This window comes from Aquarana catesbeiana, linkage group LG10 (assembly GCF_042186555.1).
Source record: "Aquarana catesbeiana isolate 2022-GZ linkage group LG10, ASM4218655v1, whole genome shotgun sequence".
Taxonomy (NCBI): domain Eukaryota; kingdom Metazoa; phylum Chordata; class Amphibia; order Anura; family Ranidae; genus Aquarana; species Aquarana catesbeiana.
Genome location: NC_133333.1, coordinates 144,154,368 through 144,172,390, shown reverse-complemented (window position 1 = coordinate 144,172,390; position 18,023 = coordinate 144,154,368). Strand labels below are relative to the sequence as shown.

General features: G+C 43.3%; 1 protein-coding gene across 6 annotated transcripts in view; it reads left to right on the top strand.

Moving 5' to 3' along the window:
• PRKCG (protein kinase C gamma) overlaps positions 1-18,023 on the top strand; it is an 805,390-nt gene that overhangs the window by 355,873 nt on the left and 431,494 nt on the right. For all 6 annotated transcript variants that reach the window (XM_073602743.1, XM_073602742.1, XM_073602744.1 and 3 more), the window contains one exon: positions 13,531-13,613. In XM_073602743.1, coding sequence (XP_073458844.1) covers positions 13,531-13,613 — 83 coding nt within the window. The remainder of the gene's footprint in view (positions 1-13,530; positions 13,614-18,023) is intronic.

Below are 18,023 nucleotides of genomic sequence, written 5' to 3'. Positions count from 1 at the left end.
CGCGCCTGCTATCACGTCTTAAAGGAGGAATGTACAGCTACGGCGATTTACCCAACCGAGCCAACCTGCCGCAGTATAACTGCGGCGGCTGGTCGACTAATGGTTAAAAAGGAGTTCTAGTCTCCTGTGTAAAATTTTGAGGTCAGCAGCTACAAAAACTGCAGCTGTTGATTTTTAATAAACAGCCACTCGAACCATGTTGCGCATTGCGAATGGTCCCGCAGTCTTCTGGGATCTGTCACATGTCCCAGAAGACTGTGGGAAGGGGGGGGGGAGAACTTCCGTCTAGGCGATCAGAGTGGAAATGGGAGCAGGTACTTGTCAAAATTGGGTACCCATTCCCCCTCCTCCCCAAAAGTGCCATTGCTGAAAGAGTAGTAGAAGAGGCCTTAAAGTGGAACTTTTTGATGGAGCACTGCTTAAATGCTGCTTCGGTACAAGTGATCTTGATGGCACAGAAAGCAAGAGTGGACCAGATTTGCTGCCAGTCCTTGCTTTACAGCTGTGTAAATAACTGTTGCTTGCCTTGAGTTTAGTTTTAAAGTTGCCTTGATTTGATTTCCACTATTAGCCGGTTCCCGACCATGTCACGCAGATATACTGCGGCAAAATGGGCGAAATTCTCCTGGGCGAAATACCATACGGGTACGTCCTACCCTTTTTCGGCCACCAGAGGGTCCCCCGCCATGAGCGCCCACTGCATGGCAGGAGACCCGATGCGCATGGCCGGCAGGCATGATCGCCACAGGCCATGCGCTGTTGCGTGCACGAACACTGGGATTTGTGTGTGTATACACAAATCCCTGTGCTGTCAGAAGAGAGGAGCCATATCGTTTGTTAATAACAAAGTAGGAAAAACAATATGGCTCCTCTCCTAGTCAATCCTATCCACATACAGTTAGAACACAGTGAGGGAACACACAATTAACCCCTTGATTTCCCCCTAGTGTTAACCCATTACCTGCCAGTGACATTTACACAGTAATCAGTCTCCGATCTGTCCGTAGCAATGTCGCAGTATCGCTAAAAATCGCAGATCACCACCATTACTAGTAAAAAAAATAATAATAATAAAAATGCCATAAAAATTCCATAAATCTTAGTTTGCAGGCGCTATAACTTTTGCGCAAACCAATCAATATACGCTTATTGCTATTTTTTTACCAAAAATATGTAGAAGAATATATTGGCCTAAACTGATAAAGAAATGTGTTTTTTTTTAAACTTGGGGGATATTTATTATAGCAAAAAGTAAAAAATATTGATTTATTTTTCAAAATCGTCGCTCTTTTTTGTTTATAGCGCAAAAAATTAAAACCACAGAGGTGATCAAATATCCCCAAAAGAAATATCTATTTGCGGGAAAAAAAGGACCTAAATTTCGTTTGAGTACAGGGTCGAACGACCGCGCAATTGTCAGTTAAAGCAACACAGTACCAATATGTAAAAAGTGCTCTGGTCAGGAGGGGGGTAAAATCTTCTGGGGCTAAAGCAGTTAGTGAGTGGAAAGGATTATATCAGAATGGAAATCTAAAATATCTCATTTAGAAGAGTTGGACCCCCTTAATGTGTTGGCTTAAAGGTACTTTACTATAGCAAGTATTAAAAATTAAAGCTACTACTTGTTTTTCTTTCGTTTCAATAGTTTTTATTGAGAATAAAGGGTTTTCCATATTTAATAAAATACAGTTAACAGTATAAGTACTAGAGTATTGAGTACAAAGAATTGAAAACACAAATAAACAGAGGAAAAGTAGGCGTAGTGCCAAGTTGGAACTTGTCATATTTCAGAAATTTACTCATATTGTAGCATTTAGATAAACTTTTGGTAGTAGACCCACAAATCAAGTCAATAACAATAATCTGAAACATAGGTACAACGTTAATAATAATATTTTCTTCCAGAAAGCCTACCCCCCAATGGGGCGCTGACTTCTTTTCTAAGGCATGCTTGTCCGGTGCGGCCCCAGGCGTCGGATGCCCCAACGGGACCAAACTGCATCCAGCGTCCGAGCTCGACCAGAATGACTATGTCAGTTAATTCAATTAACCCACTGAGCCTTGCTCTTATGGAACCATTCTAACCATGGACTCCAAGTCTTATATTTCAATTGGTAGTTGCCCTGGGAGGCGGCAAACATTCATTCATAATTTATATGTAGATTAGCGGTCCTTATTACTTCCATAAGTGTTGGAACTTCTTTATTCTTCCACCTTCTATTATCAGTCTAGCACTCACTAGGATTTGAAAAACTATGTTTTTGTAAATTGGAGAAACTTTCTCTATTCCTTTTGAAAGCATAGCAAGTTCTGGGGATTTAGAGATAAATGTATTAGTGATTTTCCCAATTAGATCAAATACACTAGACCAAAAGGCTTTTAGTAGTGGGCAGGCCCATAGTATGTGTATGAGTGATCCCCTGAGCCCACATTGTCTCCAACAGAGTGGGGATGTTTGAGGATGAAATCCGGCTAATCTTGTGGGTGTTAGATACCACCTCATAAGGATTTTGCTTGAGAGTTCCCATAGGTTGACATATTTAGTGGCTGCATATGTGATCTTAATTGAGTCTCACCATTGTTCTATGGAAAATAAAGATGTTAATTCTATTTCCCAGGTTTTCATATATGGGGATTTGGAAAGTACAGATTTTTGGTTGAATAGATCGTAGAAAAGGGAAATGCCTTTGATAGATGTGGCTGGGTTTGTAAAATATAGGAAGATCTTAATTGGTATGGTAACAGCAGTTGTTAGATAGTAGATGTGCTATTTGGTTGTAAGTATACAGGTCCTTCAATTCTAGGCCATATTCCAGTTGGATTGTTCTAAATGTAGTAATGACTTTTAGTATCCAATTTCGTATGCGGAGGTCAGGGATTAATAATTGTAGACTTGAGATAGTTAGTGGAATTGATTTGGTTATTTGATTGGGCACAGAGGATTTCAGGAGTGTGGCCCATGCTTTAAGCATAATTTTCATAGTGGGGGATATGTTGGTTGCTTTAACTGGGTTAAGGGTGCTTGTCAATAGCAGGTCATATATATTATTGTTAACGCATTGTGCCTTCTCTAGCTCTATCCATCTAAGTGACTGGTTTTTCGGGAACCACTGTTTTGCTTGGGCTAAGATAGCGGCTATGTAATAATCCTTCAGCAATACATGACCCCCCCCCAGCTCTTCTGTTTTTAATGAGTTTGTGGAATGCACACCTAGCTTTTTGTCCATGCTATAGGAATGTGTTGATTACTGATTAGGATCTAGAGAAAAAAATTTCAGGGACTGGAATAGGTAGGGCTCTGAATAGGTAAATTAACTGGGGAAGAATCATCATTTTAAATGCTGCTAGTCTACCTGACCATGTCATTTCTGCTTTGGTTATGTTGCTTAGCTTTGAGTGAAGGTCCTGGAAGAATGGTGTGTAGTTTGCGTTTACTAGTTGTTCGGTTTGTTCGGTTAATGTTATGCCTAAGTATTTTATTCCTTTGGAGCTCCATATATATGGAAATCTTTTTTGGAGTCTAGTTTTTGTTTGGTCATCTATACCTATACCTAAAATTTGGGATTTGCTTTCATTTACTTTATAGTAAGATATTCTATTAAACATAAAAAGTGCTTCATGCGCAACAGCCAGGGAAGGTTCCACTTCTGTTAGAATCATGATAACATCATCAGCAAATAGGCTGATGGTGTGATCAGTACCGCCCGCTGAGAAACCTGTTATACCAGTATGTGCACGAATGTAAATAGCAAGAGGTTCCATCAATAAGTTAAAAATTAAAGGAGATAGGGGGCATCCTTGCCTTGTTCCATTGGCTATAGAAAACGGGGACGATAATATACCTGATATGATACTCTGGCGGATGGTTTAGAGTATAAAGCCATAATGGCCGATATTATATTGTTATTGAATCCGAATGATTCCAACACTTTGGGTAAGTACTGCCAGTGTATACGGTCAAAGGCCTTCTCTGCATCCAATGTTAGGAGCAGAGAAGGCCTTTTCTTCACCTCAGCTAGGTGATGATATTAATTAGTCTTCGAGTAGCATCAGATGTCTGTCAATTTTTGGTAAAACCCGTTTGGTCGGGATGGATAAGTGTGGGCAGTATATCTACCAATCGAGCTGCTAACACTTTTGCGTAAATCTTCAGGTCAGTATTTAGGAGCGAAATTGGTCTGAAGTTCGGAGGAGAGTTTGGTTCCCTCCCTGGCTTAGGTAAAGTGATAATAAGTGCTTCTAACATTTCCGGAGGGAAAGAGGCAGAGGTAGCAGTGGCATCAAAAATGTTGTGCAAATGCGGAGATAGAGTGGCTTTAAATTCCCTATAATATTCCCCACTGAATCCATCAGGACCTGGTGATTTATTTAAAGGTAAAGAATCAATTATTCTACGGATCTCAGTTTCAACGATCGGGGTGTTCAGAGTTCAGAGTCAGTTTTGGAATTGTTAATTGGGAAAGAAAGTTAATTGCTTCTGGGGTTGGTTGGGGAGTCATGGGGTCATTTTTCAAGTTGTATAGAGAACTATAGTAAGAACTAAAAGCATCCGCTATCTTTTGGGGATGAAATTCTCTGTTTAGTATCGGGGTGTATAACATAGGGATTTTTTGTTTTGATTCTATGTCCTTTTATGGTTTGCGCTAGCTATTTGCCTGCTTTGTTTCCGTTGGCATAATATGACATTTCAAGTCTCTTACTAGCTTTCTCGAAATTTTCAAGTAGTAATAGTCTAAGGTCGTATCTCAGTTGGATTATTTTTTGGGAAATAGAAAGTGATGGATTGAGTTTATTTTGGTTGTCTAATGTATTAAATTCAGTTGTCAGCTCGTGTAGCCGCTTTTGCCCCCTTCTCCCTCACTCCCACTTGTATGCATATCCCTCTCATAAATGCTTTATGCGCATTCCATAATGTAAATGGGTCTGTAACAGACCCCGCATTGTTTGAGAAAAACTCCAACAATTGTACTTTTAAAAATTTTTTACATTCCCTTTGTTGTAAAATAAATGTATTTATTCTCCATATCGGTCTTGCGTTACTCGACGTTGAGTCCGAGATGGAGAAAACCATCGAAGCATGGTCCGACCATGTTATTGGATTAATTGTTACTGATAAGGTATGTAGTAGAGTTTGTTGGTCAACTAAAAATAAATCAATTCTAGTATAAATGCGATGGGGTGGTGAAAAAAAAGTAAAGTCTCGTTCGGTGACGTGTAGGCAACGCCATGCATCGTGAAGATCATGTTGTACTATAGAGGGAAGAAGTGCTAGGTTTGTTCTTTTAGACTGAGATGTGGAGTCCAGAGAGGGGTCAGGAGTGAGATTGAGGTCTCCGCATATGACTAGAATTCCTTTTTGGTGGCGTTTCACTTTTTTTAATTGTCTATTGAAGAATTGGATTTGGTGGTTGTTCGGCGTGTAAGCATTGACTATTGTGTACATGGGGGAGTTTAGCTCGCAGATTAAAATCTTCCTAGAGGGTCACTCACAACTTCGTGGATCTTGAATGCCACTGTATCCCTTATGGCTATCAGAACTCCCTTAGTTTTTGAATGCGCGTTCGCTGTAAAGATGTGTGGGTAATTGCTGTGTGAGCATTTAGGGGGGTTGGATTCCGAGAAGTGCGTCTCTTGTGCGCATACAATGTCACAGTGATGTGTAATGGCTTCCTTCCATAAGGAATTGCGTTTTGCGGGTTGATTGAGCCCTTTAGTGTTCATAGATAATATGTTCAGTGTCATAGTTAACCACTTAAGGACCAGCCTCGTTTTGGATTTTAGGTGTTTACATGTTTAAAACAGTTATTTTTGCTAGAAAATTACTTAGAACCCCCAAACATTATATATTGTTTTTTTTCTAACACCCTAGAGAATAAAATGGTGGTCATTGCAATACTTTTTTTTTGCACCGTATTTGCGCAGTGGTCTTATAAGCACACTTTTTTTGGAAAAAAAATCACTTTTTTGAATAAAAGAATAAGACAACAGTAATGTTAGCCCATTTTTTTTTATATTGTGAAATATAATGTTACGCCAAGTAAATTGATACCCAACATGTCACGCTTCAAAATTGCGCCCGCTCGTGGAATGGCAAACTTTTACCCTTAAAAATCTCCATAGGCGACGTTTAAAAAATTCTACAGGTTGCATGTTTTGCATTGCAGAGGAGGTCTAGGGCTAGAATTATTTCTCTTGCTCTACCGGTCGCGGCGACACCTCACATGTGTGGTTTGACCATCGTTTTCATATGCAGGCGCTACTCACGTATGCGTTCGCTTCTGTGGGACAGGGCGCTTTAAAAAATTTTTTTTTTTCTTATTTATTTTACTTTATTTTATTTATTTTTTCACAGTTTTTTTTTTTTTTTAAATTTGGATCACTTTTATTCCTATTACAAGGAATGTATCCCTTGTAATAGAAAAAAAGCATGACAGGTCCTCTTAAATATGAGATCTGGGGTCAAAAAGTCCTCAGATCTCATATTTAGACTTTAATGAAAAAAAAAAAAAAAAAAAAGTCGTTTGAAAAAATGACACAAAAAAAATTGTGCCTTTAAGACAAATGGGCGGAGCTGACGTAATGACATCGCTTCCGCCGTCCTATGGTATGGAGACGGGTGGGGGCCATCTTAGCCTCACTCGTCTCCATACCTAAGAAGTGAGAGGACCTGATCGCCTCCGCGCTACCGACGGCTCCGTTAAGCGGCGGAGGGCGCGGGAGAGCAGCGGGAGGGGGGGTGGTACCTCTCCCGCCGCCGATAACAGTGATCTCGCAGCGAACCCGTCGCAGAGATCACCATTATCATGTACAGAACTGCCGGCCCTAAGGATTGATACCTCTGTTGTGGCAGCAGCTGCTGCTGTTACCGAGATATCCATCTTCAAAATAATGACATATATATACAGTGGCCGGTCGGTTGGTGATATTTACTGCCATTGCATTTCAAGGTCTTAATAGTAAAGAGGATCTGTCCCTCTGTCGGACATAGTTGATACCACAAGCAACTATAGCTGACAGAGAGAGTTGCTGTCGGTGGATGCAATCAAGTACTCACTGTTAGAGGTAAGGTATGTGTGATGGAGGTACTTGATTATCCTAGACTGGTTGATTTCAGATGTGGTGATATTCTGTTCATCTTTGAGCAGGTGGCTCAGTTCTGGTATTTTAGCTCTGTCGTCATCTGAAAAACTTGGCGATAGAGAAAAAAGACAAAAACAAAACAAGAAAGTAACTGGTAAAACATTGGTACATTCTGATTAAAGTAGAATGAGTGTATTGGGTAAAAGTCAACTTTGGGCAGCATAAGCTGCTAGGTTTAACTGGGGGAAAAGTTCAGCCTTTGGCTTCCTGGGGTCAGGAGGCATTGGGACCCCAAAGCATAAAATTAACATCCGAGTGCTATTACTTATGTGATTTGGCATTTCTTGCCGTTACTGTTTTCCATTCGCGTTCAAGGTGACACGGAGTGCTGGAAGCATGTGCACCTCCTTCTTGTTCAGGAATAATGTCCCATTCTTTCAAGAGTGCAATCCCTTTTTCCAGGGACGTAATTGTGTGGGTCTGGTTATCTCTGGTGACAGTGGGTTTTGTAGGGTATCCCATCTGTATATTAATTTATGATTACAGAGAGCTTTGATCACCGTATTCAGGCTTTTCCTTTTTTAGAGTGTATATTGTGATAAGTCGGTCAAGAACTGGAGAGTTTGTCACTGTGGAGGTAATTGCTCCTTTTTCCTCATTGCAACCATGAGGTTCTCCTTAACGTGAAAGAAGTGCAAACGCAATAGTACATCTCTAGGTATGTGTTCAGACAGGTGTGGTGATTTGGGTATGCGGTGGATCCTGTCTATGGTGACGTCTAAATCCATCAGGCCAGGCAATATTTGTTTCAACATATTTGCAGCATATGAATGCAGATCATTTTGGTGGACAGTTTCAGGGATCCTTTTTATTTTTAAATTGTTTCTCCATGATCTATCTTCCATGTCCGCGAGCTTTGCTTTAATCCACTCTGTGTCTCCCTCCCTCTCATCATTAGCATCAACTAGATCATTAATGGTCCCTGCATATTCCTCCATTTTAGTCTCAATGTGGTCTATTCTGTTTCCCACTGACTGTATGTCCTTGTTGATCTTGTGCATATAGGATGCCATATCTGATTGTATTGTGCTGCGCAATGATAATAGCATATCCTTTAGCACTGTATCAAGCACAGGCTGATTCTGAGTTGGATATGTTTCAATGGACTCAGGTATTTCCCTGGTGTCTTCCCCTGAATCTGAGGCCACGCTCCCCTCTGGACTTAATCCATTGCCATCCATCCTAGGTTTGGATTTTGCAGGGCTATTAGTGGATGGAAAGGGAGGGTAGGAGTGATGGCTATTTTGTGAGGTGTTTTTGGCTTGTTTAATACCTTTTTGTAAGGTCCTCATGAGCGATGTTGTGGCTGGAGGGGAACAGGCCACGGCGCCATCTTGTCTGTCTCCGTCGGATACTGGAGAGTAGAAGTCTGTGAGCCGCTGGGGTCTTTTATCCCCATGTCTTTTGTTGGGCATGATACCGGTGTCTTCCGGGACCTAATCCAGGTGATTCCTGTGCAGTATGTGGCTCGGATGAGGCTGTTTTACCGTCAAATCAGTCTCGTGTCTCTGGAGCTCCGAAGCTATGCGACCATCCGGAACTTGTGTCAGGTCACACCCCCTACTACTTTTACTTTTTTAATTTTAATGCTGTTTCCCCCTAGGGAGATTATTCTTCTTCCTCTTCAATCTCTTAGTACACAATCTGCAATAAAAAAACACAAGATAGATTCAAAGCTTCTCTGCTCTATCCCTGCTCTAACCAAATCAAAAAGAAAAGCTTTGCTTAGAGTTGGACTTTAAAGCATAACTTCGGCCACTTCCAATATAGCCTTAACCTGAAGCCCCCCCATCCCCCCGCCTCAGGTTTGCCCCTACTACGGTTTGAGATTAATCCTGCAGGTTTGAGATTCATGGTCTTGGTGAATTTATGTGCATATTCACAGAGGAAAAACGTTTTTAAATCATAATGTGCTGCATGGCCTTGAACTATGGACAGCAATTATAAAAGGGCAACAAAGGGGGGAAAAGTGGGTACAGAGCAGCCATAATGTTAGTGTATTGGAAGCTAGTGTTGGGAAAACTGAAAAATTGCATAGCGAAAGATTAGCGTAAATAAGGAAATGTTAATTCTATTTGGTAGCTCTTTGGGCACTCCATCCCCTTTTTTGTTCTTGATGATTTGAGATTAGCATTTTTTCTCTGCCCTGTGTCTCCCTCCCCTACACCTGCTGTTGCTGACATATGAAACCCCTCAACCTCCACTCTAGTACCCCCTGCTGCTTACCCACGCTGCACTTTTTCCCCCTCTCCCAGCATCGACCCCCCTCGCAAACCCCAATCCCCTTGTGGCTAGCCTGTAGCTACCAGTTTTCGTTCTCTGTCCTCCCGTCAGCTTTGGGTGCTGCAGGGAAGCCATAAGTGTATTTACCTGTCTAAATAGATGCCCTCCTGGGCAGCTCCGGACAGTTTACTATGCTTCAGTTTGTGAAGGAATTTGAGTCTCTATACAGACTCCTATTCATTCATCTACAGTGCAGATGAGGCTGCAGAGAAAGGGACTGTCTTCAGTCCCTTTCTATGTCTCAAAAAAAGAGACATTAGCGGTTTGCTAATGACGCCCCCCCCAAAAAAAAATGTAGAAAATATTTTTTAAAAATTGTATTTGTGAAAAATAAAATAAAATTGCAACTGAAAAAAAGTTACCTGTAAAAAAAAAAAACCCTAACATTGGAATTGTAGTTGTAAAAAGAATAATAAATAAATAGTATTGTAAAAAAATAAAAATGAAAAACATAGTGAGGGTATCTAAATTTTCCTTGCCTATGAAGCCTGATTCACATTTGGATCTCACTTCAGAGGCTACTGACAGGTGGTGAGGAAGCGATGTGGCACCTTCTTACCACCTGTTTTAACCTAATTTTCACCAACACATCACCATTGAGTTGAACGTGTAGTGTTTGGCGAGCAGCATTGCTACAAATTGGGTCAACTTTGCTGTGGACGCAAAGCATCAGTGCCGCAGCATGTAAACACCCCTGGCCGCTGCCTATTGCAGCTCAACTGTGCATTTTTGCCACCCCCCAGCTGCATGTTCAAACAAGGCCTGAGGCTTTGTTTATGCGGGGCATACTACAGCGAGGCCATGTTTAGCTGTATAGGGATGCACAGGTGTTCCATGCATCCCCATGCAGGTAGCCCCATTGATGTCAACTGGCATGCAGCGGGTGCAGAGACGCAGCCACTGCTCCAAACTTGACATCCATGTGGGTGAAGGTCCCTGAACTCACACTGCATTTAGGGCCATGCACCTATACCTACACAAATGTCAGAATTATCCTTGCAGCTGCTGCGTACCAATAGACATGAATAGGATTGCCTGCACAGGGATGCCTAGAACACCTGTGCATCCTCGTGTGGGTAAACACGGCCCTCCATGGGCATACAGTGGGGACGGAAAGTATTCAGACTCCCTTAAATTTTTCACTCCTTGTTATATTGCAGCCATTTGCTAAAATCATTACAATTCATTTTGTTCCTCATTAATGTACACACAGCACCCCATATTGACAGAAAAACACAGAATTGTTGACATTTTTGCAGATTTATTATAAAAGAAAAACTGAAATATCACATGGTTCTAAGTATTCAGACCCTTTGCTCATTATTTAGTAGAAGCACCCTTTTAATCTAATACAGCCATGAGTCTTTTTGGGAAAGATGTAACAAGTTTTTTACACCTGGATTTGGGGATCCTCTGCCATTCCTCCTTGCAGATCCTCTCCTATATGACCTTACAGCTCACAGTGCATGTCAGAGCAAATGAAAATCATGAGGTCAAAGGAACTGCCTGAAGAGCTAAGAGGCAGAATTGTGGCAAGACACAGATCTGGCCAAGGTTACAAAAAATTTCTGCTGCACTTAAGGTTCCTAAGAGCACAGTGGCCTCCATAATCCTTAAATGGAAGATGTTTGGGACAACCAGAACCCTTCCTACAGCTGGCCGTTCAGCCAAACTGAGCTATCGGGGGAGAAGAGCCTTGGTGAGAGAGGTAAAGAAGAACCCAAAGATCACTGTGGCTGAGCTCCAGAGATTCAGTCGGGAGATGGGAGAAAGTTGTAGAAAGTCAACCATCACTGCAGCCCTCCACCAGTCAGGGCTTTATGGCAGAGTGGCCTGACGGAAGCCTCTCCTCAGTGCAAGACACATGAAAGCCCGCATTGAGTTTGCTAAAAAAACACCCGAAGGACTCCAAGATGGTGAGAAATAAGATTCTTTGGTCTGATGAGACCAAGATAGAACTTTTTGGCCTTAATTCTAAGCATTATGTGTAGAGAAAACCAGGCACTGCTCATCACCTGTCCAATACAGTCCCAACAGTGAAGCATGGTGGTGGCAGCATCATGCTGTGGGGGTATTTTCCAGCTCCAGGGACAGGACGACTGGTTGCAATCGAGGGAAAGATGAATGCGGCCAAGTACAGGAATATTCTGGATGAAAACCTTCTCCAGAGTGCTCAGGACCTCAGACTGGGCCGAAGGTTTACCTTCCAACAAGACAATGACCCTAAGCACACAGCTAAAATAACAAAGGAGTGGCTTCAAAACAACTCAGTGACTGTTGTTGAATGGCCCAGCCAGAGCCCTGACTTAAAGCCAATTGAGCATCTCTGGAGAGACCTAAAAATGGCTGTCTACCAACGTTTACCATCCAACCTGACAGAACTGGAGAGGATCTGCAAGGAGGAATGGCAGAGGATCCCCAAATCCAGGTGTAAAAAACTTGTTGCATCTTTCCCAAAAAGACTCATGGCTGTATTAGATCAAAACGGTGCTTCTACTAAATGCTGAGCAAAGGGTCTGAATACTTAGGACCATGTGATATTTCAGTTTTTCTTTTTTAATAAATCTGCAAAAATGTCAACAATTCTGTGTTTTTCTGTCAATATGGGGTGCTGTGTGTACATTAATGAGGAAAAAAATTAACTTAAATGATTTTAGCAAATGGCTGCAATATAACAAAGAGTGAAAAATTTAAGGGTGTCTGAATACTTTCTGTCCTCACTGTATGCTTTAGCACACCCCATTGAATGAGCCCTTAGTAGGAATTTTGCAGGAATTTTGTAAACTATGTTGTGTTTATGTGTGCAAATAAGGGTTTAGGGTTTTTTCAGTGAAATTAGTGATTTGATAAACATCTGCCTAAATATTGTGGGACCTTAAAAAATCAGTAGCACCTTCTTTTTGTTCTACTGGTCATGTGCTTTCAGAAAATATATGGTTTAGGGGGGTCCTTTACAAATTCTGAAAGCTGTAAGTAAAAATTGAAAACCTCCCATTTTTTTGAGAAATTTGGTTATTTACATTTTGCGTAAACTAACAGTTAAGCTTTTACATTTAGCAGGAATTTAGTAAAATTTGCTGTGTTTGTATCTGTTAATAATAATTTTGGTGTATTTTTAGCAAAAATATTTTTCGATAAACATTTGCGCAAAGATCACGGGGCCAACAAAATTCAGTAGCACCTTCTTCTTATGTGCTTTCAGAAAATATATGGTTTGGGGGGTCTTTTACAAACTATGAAAACTGTAAGGGAAAAATAAAAAAGCAATGGAAAAATTGCAAAACTGGTCTGGCCACCTGAGTTTAAAAGTGGAGCATGGGATCTGGCAGCGAAGGGGTTAAAGGATTTTTTGTCTTTTTAGTGACATCCTTAAAGCTGCCTGAAAAGACCCACATCCCATTGTATGGTATTTTTTTTACTATTCTGTCTTGAATTGTTACATATTCTCCATGACAGTGCCCAGCTTCTTGTGCTTTTTTTTTTTTTTTTTTTTTTTTTTTATAGTAGCTTGTATTTTAGCCCTAAAAAGCCCAGAATTTACTAATTGGATTTGGCCCCTCATAGACTTTAATAAGATTTGCCACTATATTCAGGTTTGCCAATTTTTAAACAGCATTCACCAAAACCTTAGTAAATCTAACCTGGGCATATTCTCACAACCCTATGGTAACCACAGGAAGAAAAACTGATAGTAATTCCAAAATGTTATAGTGTCAACGCAACAGAAGGTGAGGGGTGGGGACATCTGTTCTGGTGATAGCTAGAAAGAGCCCAAGGGGATTTCCTCTTTTTCACAGAGATCACTTCTCACTTCATGTTTTGTTCCTCTGTAACATAAATTGAGGGAAATTCTCCCCAATAAGTCACAGACAGCAAAAAATAAAACTGAAAAAAAATTGTTTTAACTAGAGCTACACTTTGATCAAACAGAAGCTGTATTTTTTTTGTGTGTGATGTCATCACGCCCAAGGAAGCTGAAACTCGTTATTGCATTGTGGTACTTAAAACTTTATTATACCTCTATAAAATGGTATTTTAATATTTCCTCCTAATTATTTTTTGTTGTCTTAATTCTTTTCTCAGGAATTTTTTTTTTTTCCTTTACAGTTTGCAGCTTTGTAGTTCATAAAAGATGCCATGAATTTGTCACCTTTGAATGCCCTGGTGCCGGTAAAGGACCACAAGCAGATGTAAGTACCATGTGAATTCACTGACTCTAGCTCCTTTATTGTAAATGCAAGCCTTAACACTTCTGCTAAAGAATATGTCTATATATTATTATGCATGCAATTATAATCTGATGTGAGCATGACTGATAAAAGCTATGGTGAAATGATAATCATCTGATATTAACTAGTCACTTAAAAGTAAAACCAGGTTTATTTTTGGAATACTGAATATGCATTAACAATTTGTGTGCCAAAGAGGTCAATAAGGCATTCAAAACCATCTGGCACACAGGAATTAATTAATAGAAGTGTAGACAAATAGAAATTAGCTCATTAACCTTCACCATTCCAGATAAACAATCCAGCTATATAAATAAAGCATGGCTTATGTGTGAGCCTTTGAATGACAGGGAGCAAAATCAAAGCCAACATTCTAAAACAGAATGAAATAAACCAAAAACCTTGCCATAATGTCTGAATCTCATAAACCTGCAAGTGTAAAGGCTAGCCTGTATTTGTGGGAGGAGTCTGAGAGGGCTATTTAAGCCTCCTCCTCTGTCAGGCCAGGGCTCGTCGGCTTTTCTGGGTTCAGAAGGGGGCTGGGGCCTACACGTCTCTTCCGGGTCCTTGACAGCCATGGTCGGCTGCTACATGGTGGCAGTGCCTCTCTCGGTGCTTCACCGGGGAGTTCGCCTGTCCACCCACCTGGTCCCCTCTCGGCACCCATATGTACGGGTTCCCTGGTTCTCCTGCTGTCACAGCGGGGGGGTGGTGATCGGCCGCCCGCCCTCCACCGATTTCTCTCCCCATGTGATCCAGCTCCATGAGGGAACCGCTCGCTAGACAGCTCCTCTCTCCTTACCAGCTTGCCCCACGGTGGAGCCGCCTGCCCGCTCCTCCAGGTGTTGAGGGAGGGATGTTCAGCCAGCTGCCTGCTCCTCTCCTCAAACGGCTCCACAGGGGGCTGCCCGCCTGCTTCTCTCGGCGATCACGCCGGGGGGAGGGAGGGGGGCCATCCATCCTCCACCACCCTCCTTCCCCTCGGCTGCATCTGGTTAGGGTGCTGCCCGCCCACTTCTCCCGGCGATCATGCAGGGGGGGGGGCGTCCATCCATTGCCTTAGCCGCCGCCCGCTTCTTCCCTTCATCCATGTGCCTGCCGGAGCTGTCGGGGCCGCCCACTTCTCCCGACGCTCGTGAGGGGGGGCATCCGTTCATTAAGTTAGCTGCCGCCCGGGATTTCTGTCAAAGCGCTTTTCTCTATAAGCCTTGTGTGACTGTCAGAGCTGTGGGGGCCGCCCGCTTCTCCCGGCGCTCATGCTGGGGGAGGGGGGGCATCCATCCATCCAGCATCCACGGCTCCCTCTGGCCAGCATGTTGCCTGCCCGCCTGCTTTTCCCAGCTCCCATGCGGGGGGGGCGTCTATCCATCCATCCATCTCCGTGGCTGGGCGCAATCCCGCATAGTCGGGGGGGCCACCGCCAAGTTCTTTCTTTAACCCTCTGTTCTTAACAGCGCCATAGGGGCCGCACGCCCGCTTCTCCCGGTACTCACGCAGGGGGGGGTCCGTCTGTTCATCCGTTCATCCTTCCTCTAACCACCCACCTTCCCCACAGCCCCATCTGTCCGGGGTGCTGCCCGCCCACTTCTCCCGGCTTTCATGCCGGGGGAAGGGGGGGTGGCATCCGTCCATGCATCCATCCTCCACCCACCCACTTGCCACTCGCCCGCCTATTCACCTCCCTGGTACCATGCCGTGCATCGTGGAGGGGACGCCCGCACACTTCCCAATTCTCAAGAGGGGGGGATCACTCGACCGCTCACCTCCCGGCATTCACGTGGGACATCATGTGGGGGGGGATCCCTGCACGCCTCCCAGGCATCCACCGTTTCAGTCACAAGTGTTCATATCGTGGCATTTTGGCCCCAGGATGTCTGTCATAGTGTTTCTGCTTAGGCGTTTAGTCTCAGCGCTTGTTTTTCTGTCATAGCGTTTTTTCTGCCTCAGCATTTCTGTCATGGTGTTCGGCCCTATTATTTCTGTCATGGTGTTTCTGCCCCAGCTCTTCTGTTGTATCATTCAGCCTTTCTGTCGTAGCGTTCGTCCTTTCTGTCGTAGCGTTCGGCCTTTCTGTCGTAGCATTCAGCATTTCTGTCATAACGTTCTGCCCAGCATTTCTGTCGTAGCATTCAGCATTTCTGTCTCAAGCATTCAGCATTTCTGTCTCAAGCATTCAGCATTTCTATCTCAAGCGTTCAGCATTTCAGTCGTAGCGTTCAGCCTTTCTGTCGTAGCATTCAGCCTTTCTGTCGTAGCATTCAGCTTTTCTGTCGTAGCGTTCAGCATTTCTGTCATAGCGTTCAGCATTTCTGTCGTAGCATTCAGCATTTCTGTCTCAAGCATTCAGCATTTCTATCTCAAGCGTTCAGCATTTCAGTCGTAGCGTTCAGCCTTTCTGTCGTAGCATTCAGCCTTTCTGTCGTAGCATTCAGCCTTTCTGTCGTAGCGTTCAGCATTTCTGTCTCAAGCGTTCAGCATTTCTGTCTCAAGCGTTCAGCATTTCAGTCGTAGCGTTCAGCATTTCAGTCGTAGCGTTCAGCATTTCTGTCGTAGCGTTCTGCTCAGCATTTCTGTCATAGCATTCAGGATTTCTGTTATAGCGTTTGGGATTCTGTCATAACGTTCAGCATTTCTGTCATAGCGTTCTGCCCAGCATTTCTGTCATAGCGTTCGGGATTTCTGTCATAGCGTTCGGGATTTCTGTCCTAGTGTTCGGGATTTCTGTCATAGCGTTCTGCCCAGCATTTGGCATTTTCTGTCGTAGCGTTTGGCATTTTCTGTTGTAGCGTTCGGCATTTTCTGTCGTAGCGTTCGGCATTTCTGTCATAGCGTTCTGCCCAGGATTTCTGTCATAGCGTTCAGCATTTATGTGATAGCGTTTGGGATTTCTTTCATAGCGTTCGGGATTTCTTTCATAGCATTTGGGATTTCTTACATAGCGTTTGGGATTTCTGTCATAGCGTTCAGCATTTCTGTGGTAGCGTTCTGCCCAGAATTTCTGTCATAGCATTCAGGATTTCTGTCATAGCGTGCGGCATTTTCTGTCGTAGCGTTCAGCATGTCTGTCGTAGCGTTCTGCCCAGCATTTCTGTCGTAGCGTTCAGGATTTCTGTCATAGTGTGCGGCATTTTCTGTCGTAGCGTTCAGCATGTCTGTCGTAGCGTTCTGCCCAGCATTTCTGTCGTAGCGTTCGGGATGTCTGTCGTAGCGTTCGGGATGTCTGTCGTAGCGTTCTGGATTTCTGTCGTAACGTTCGGTATTTCTGTCATAGCGTTCGGGATTTCTGCCTTTTGCATTTCTGCCATCAGTATTTCAGTCTCAGCGTTTCTGTCATTGCGTTCGGGCATGGCATTTCTGCCTCAGTGTTTCTGCTTCAGGATTTCTGTCATCGCGTTTCTGTCTCAGTGTTCTGTCAGAGCGTTTCTACCCCAGGATTTTCTGTCATGGCATTTCTTCCCCAGAGTGTCTGTCATTGCATTTCTGCCACTGGTTTTTTCTGTCATCACGTTTCTGTCGCAGCATTAGTTCAGCATTTTGGTCATAGCATTTTCTGTCATAGCGTTGCTGTCCTGGTGTTTCTGCCTCAGCATTTCTCAGAGGGGCATTGTTGTTCAGTCACGGCATACTTTGGTAGCTGTTTCATCTTCGTTGTTTGTCATGTCTCATCGTTTTTTTGTTCATGTTTGTACCTGCGTCAGGTAGCTAGGGCTCACATGTCAGGATCTGTCACGTCTACAGATCCATACGGGCTGAGGTTTCGTTTGTTAATGATTGTTGACCACAATCTTCTTGCCCGTATAACATACGTCATACGATGCACGTTCTTTCACCACACCTGTACGATTATCCACCACGGTCTGTGGGTACACCAGCCCTGAGTTTTCAGTTAATTACCTGACTCTGCGCAGCAGGTTACTTGGGCTCACTCACACGAGGGGGGGGTCCATCATCAGGTTCATTCACGCGCAGTGGTCTTGACATTTCATGTTCTCATACTTAGGTAGGCACAGAGGGGCGTTGTTGTTCTCATGTCTTGTCTGTCATTTCTCTTGTGCATGTTCTCAGGTTGGGCTGTATTGGCATTCATCATCCCCTTGTTGGTCCTTAAGTGGTAGGTTTGGGCAAATGTCATCATGATTCTGGATTCCACTCTCGGCTCTGATCTCTTGTCTAGGGTGTGGCCTGGAAGACTGCTCAGGGACGTCAGACCAGTCATCTTTTCCGCTCCTCAGCCGGTTCCAGGTAGGGGGGTTTTCGGTTACTTTGGGTATGACTTTTTCATGCCATGGGACTTTTTCCCTGGGGTGGAGTTTGGCTCTCCTTCCTCGGTTCAGGATTCAGACTCGGTTGCCAGGTCACAGGCTGAAGCAC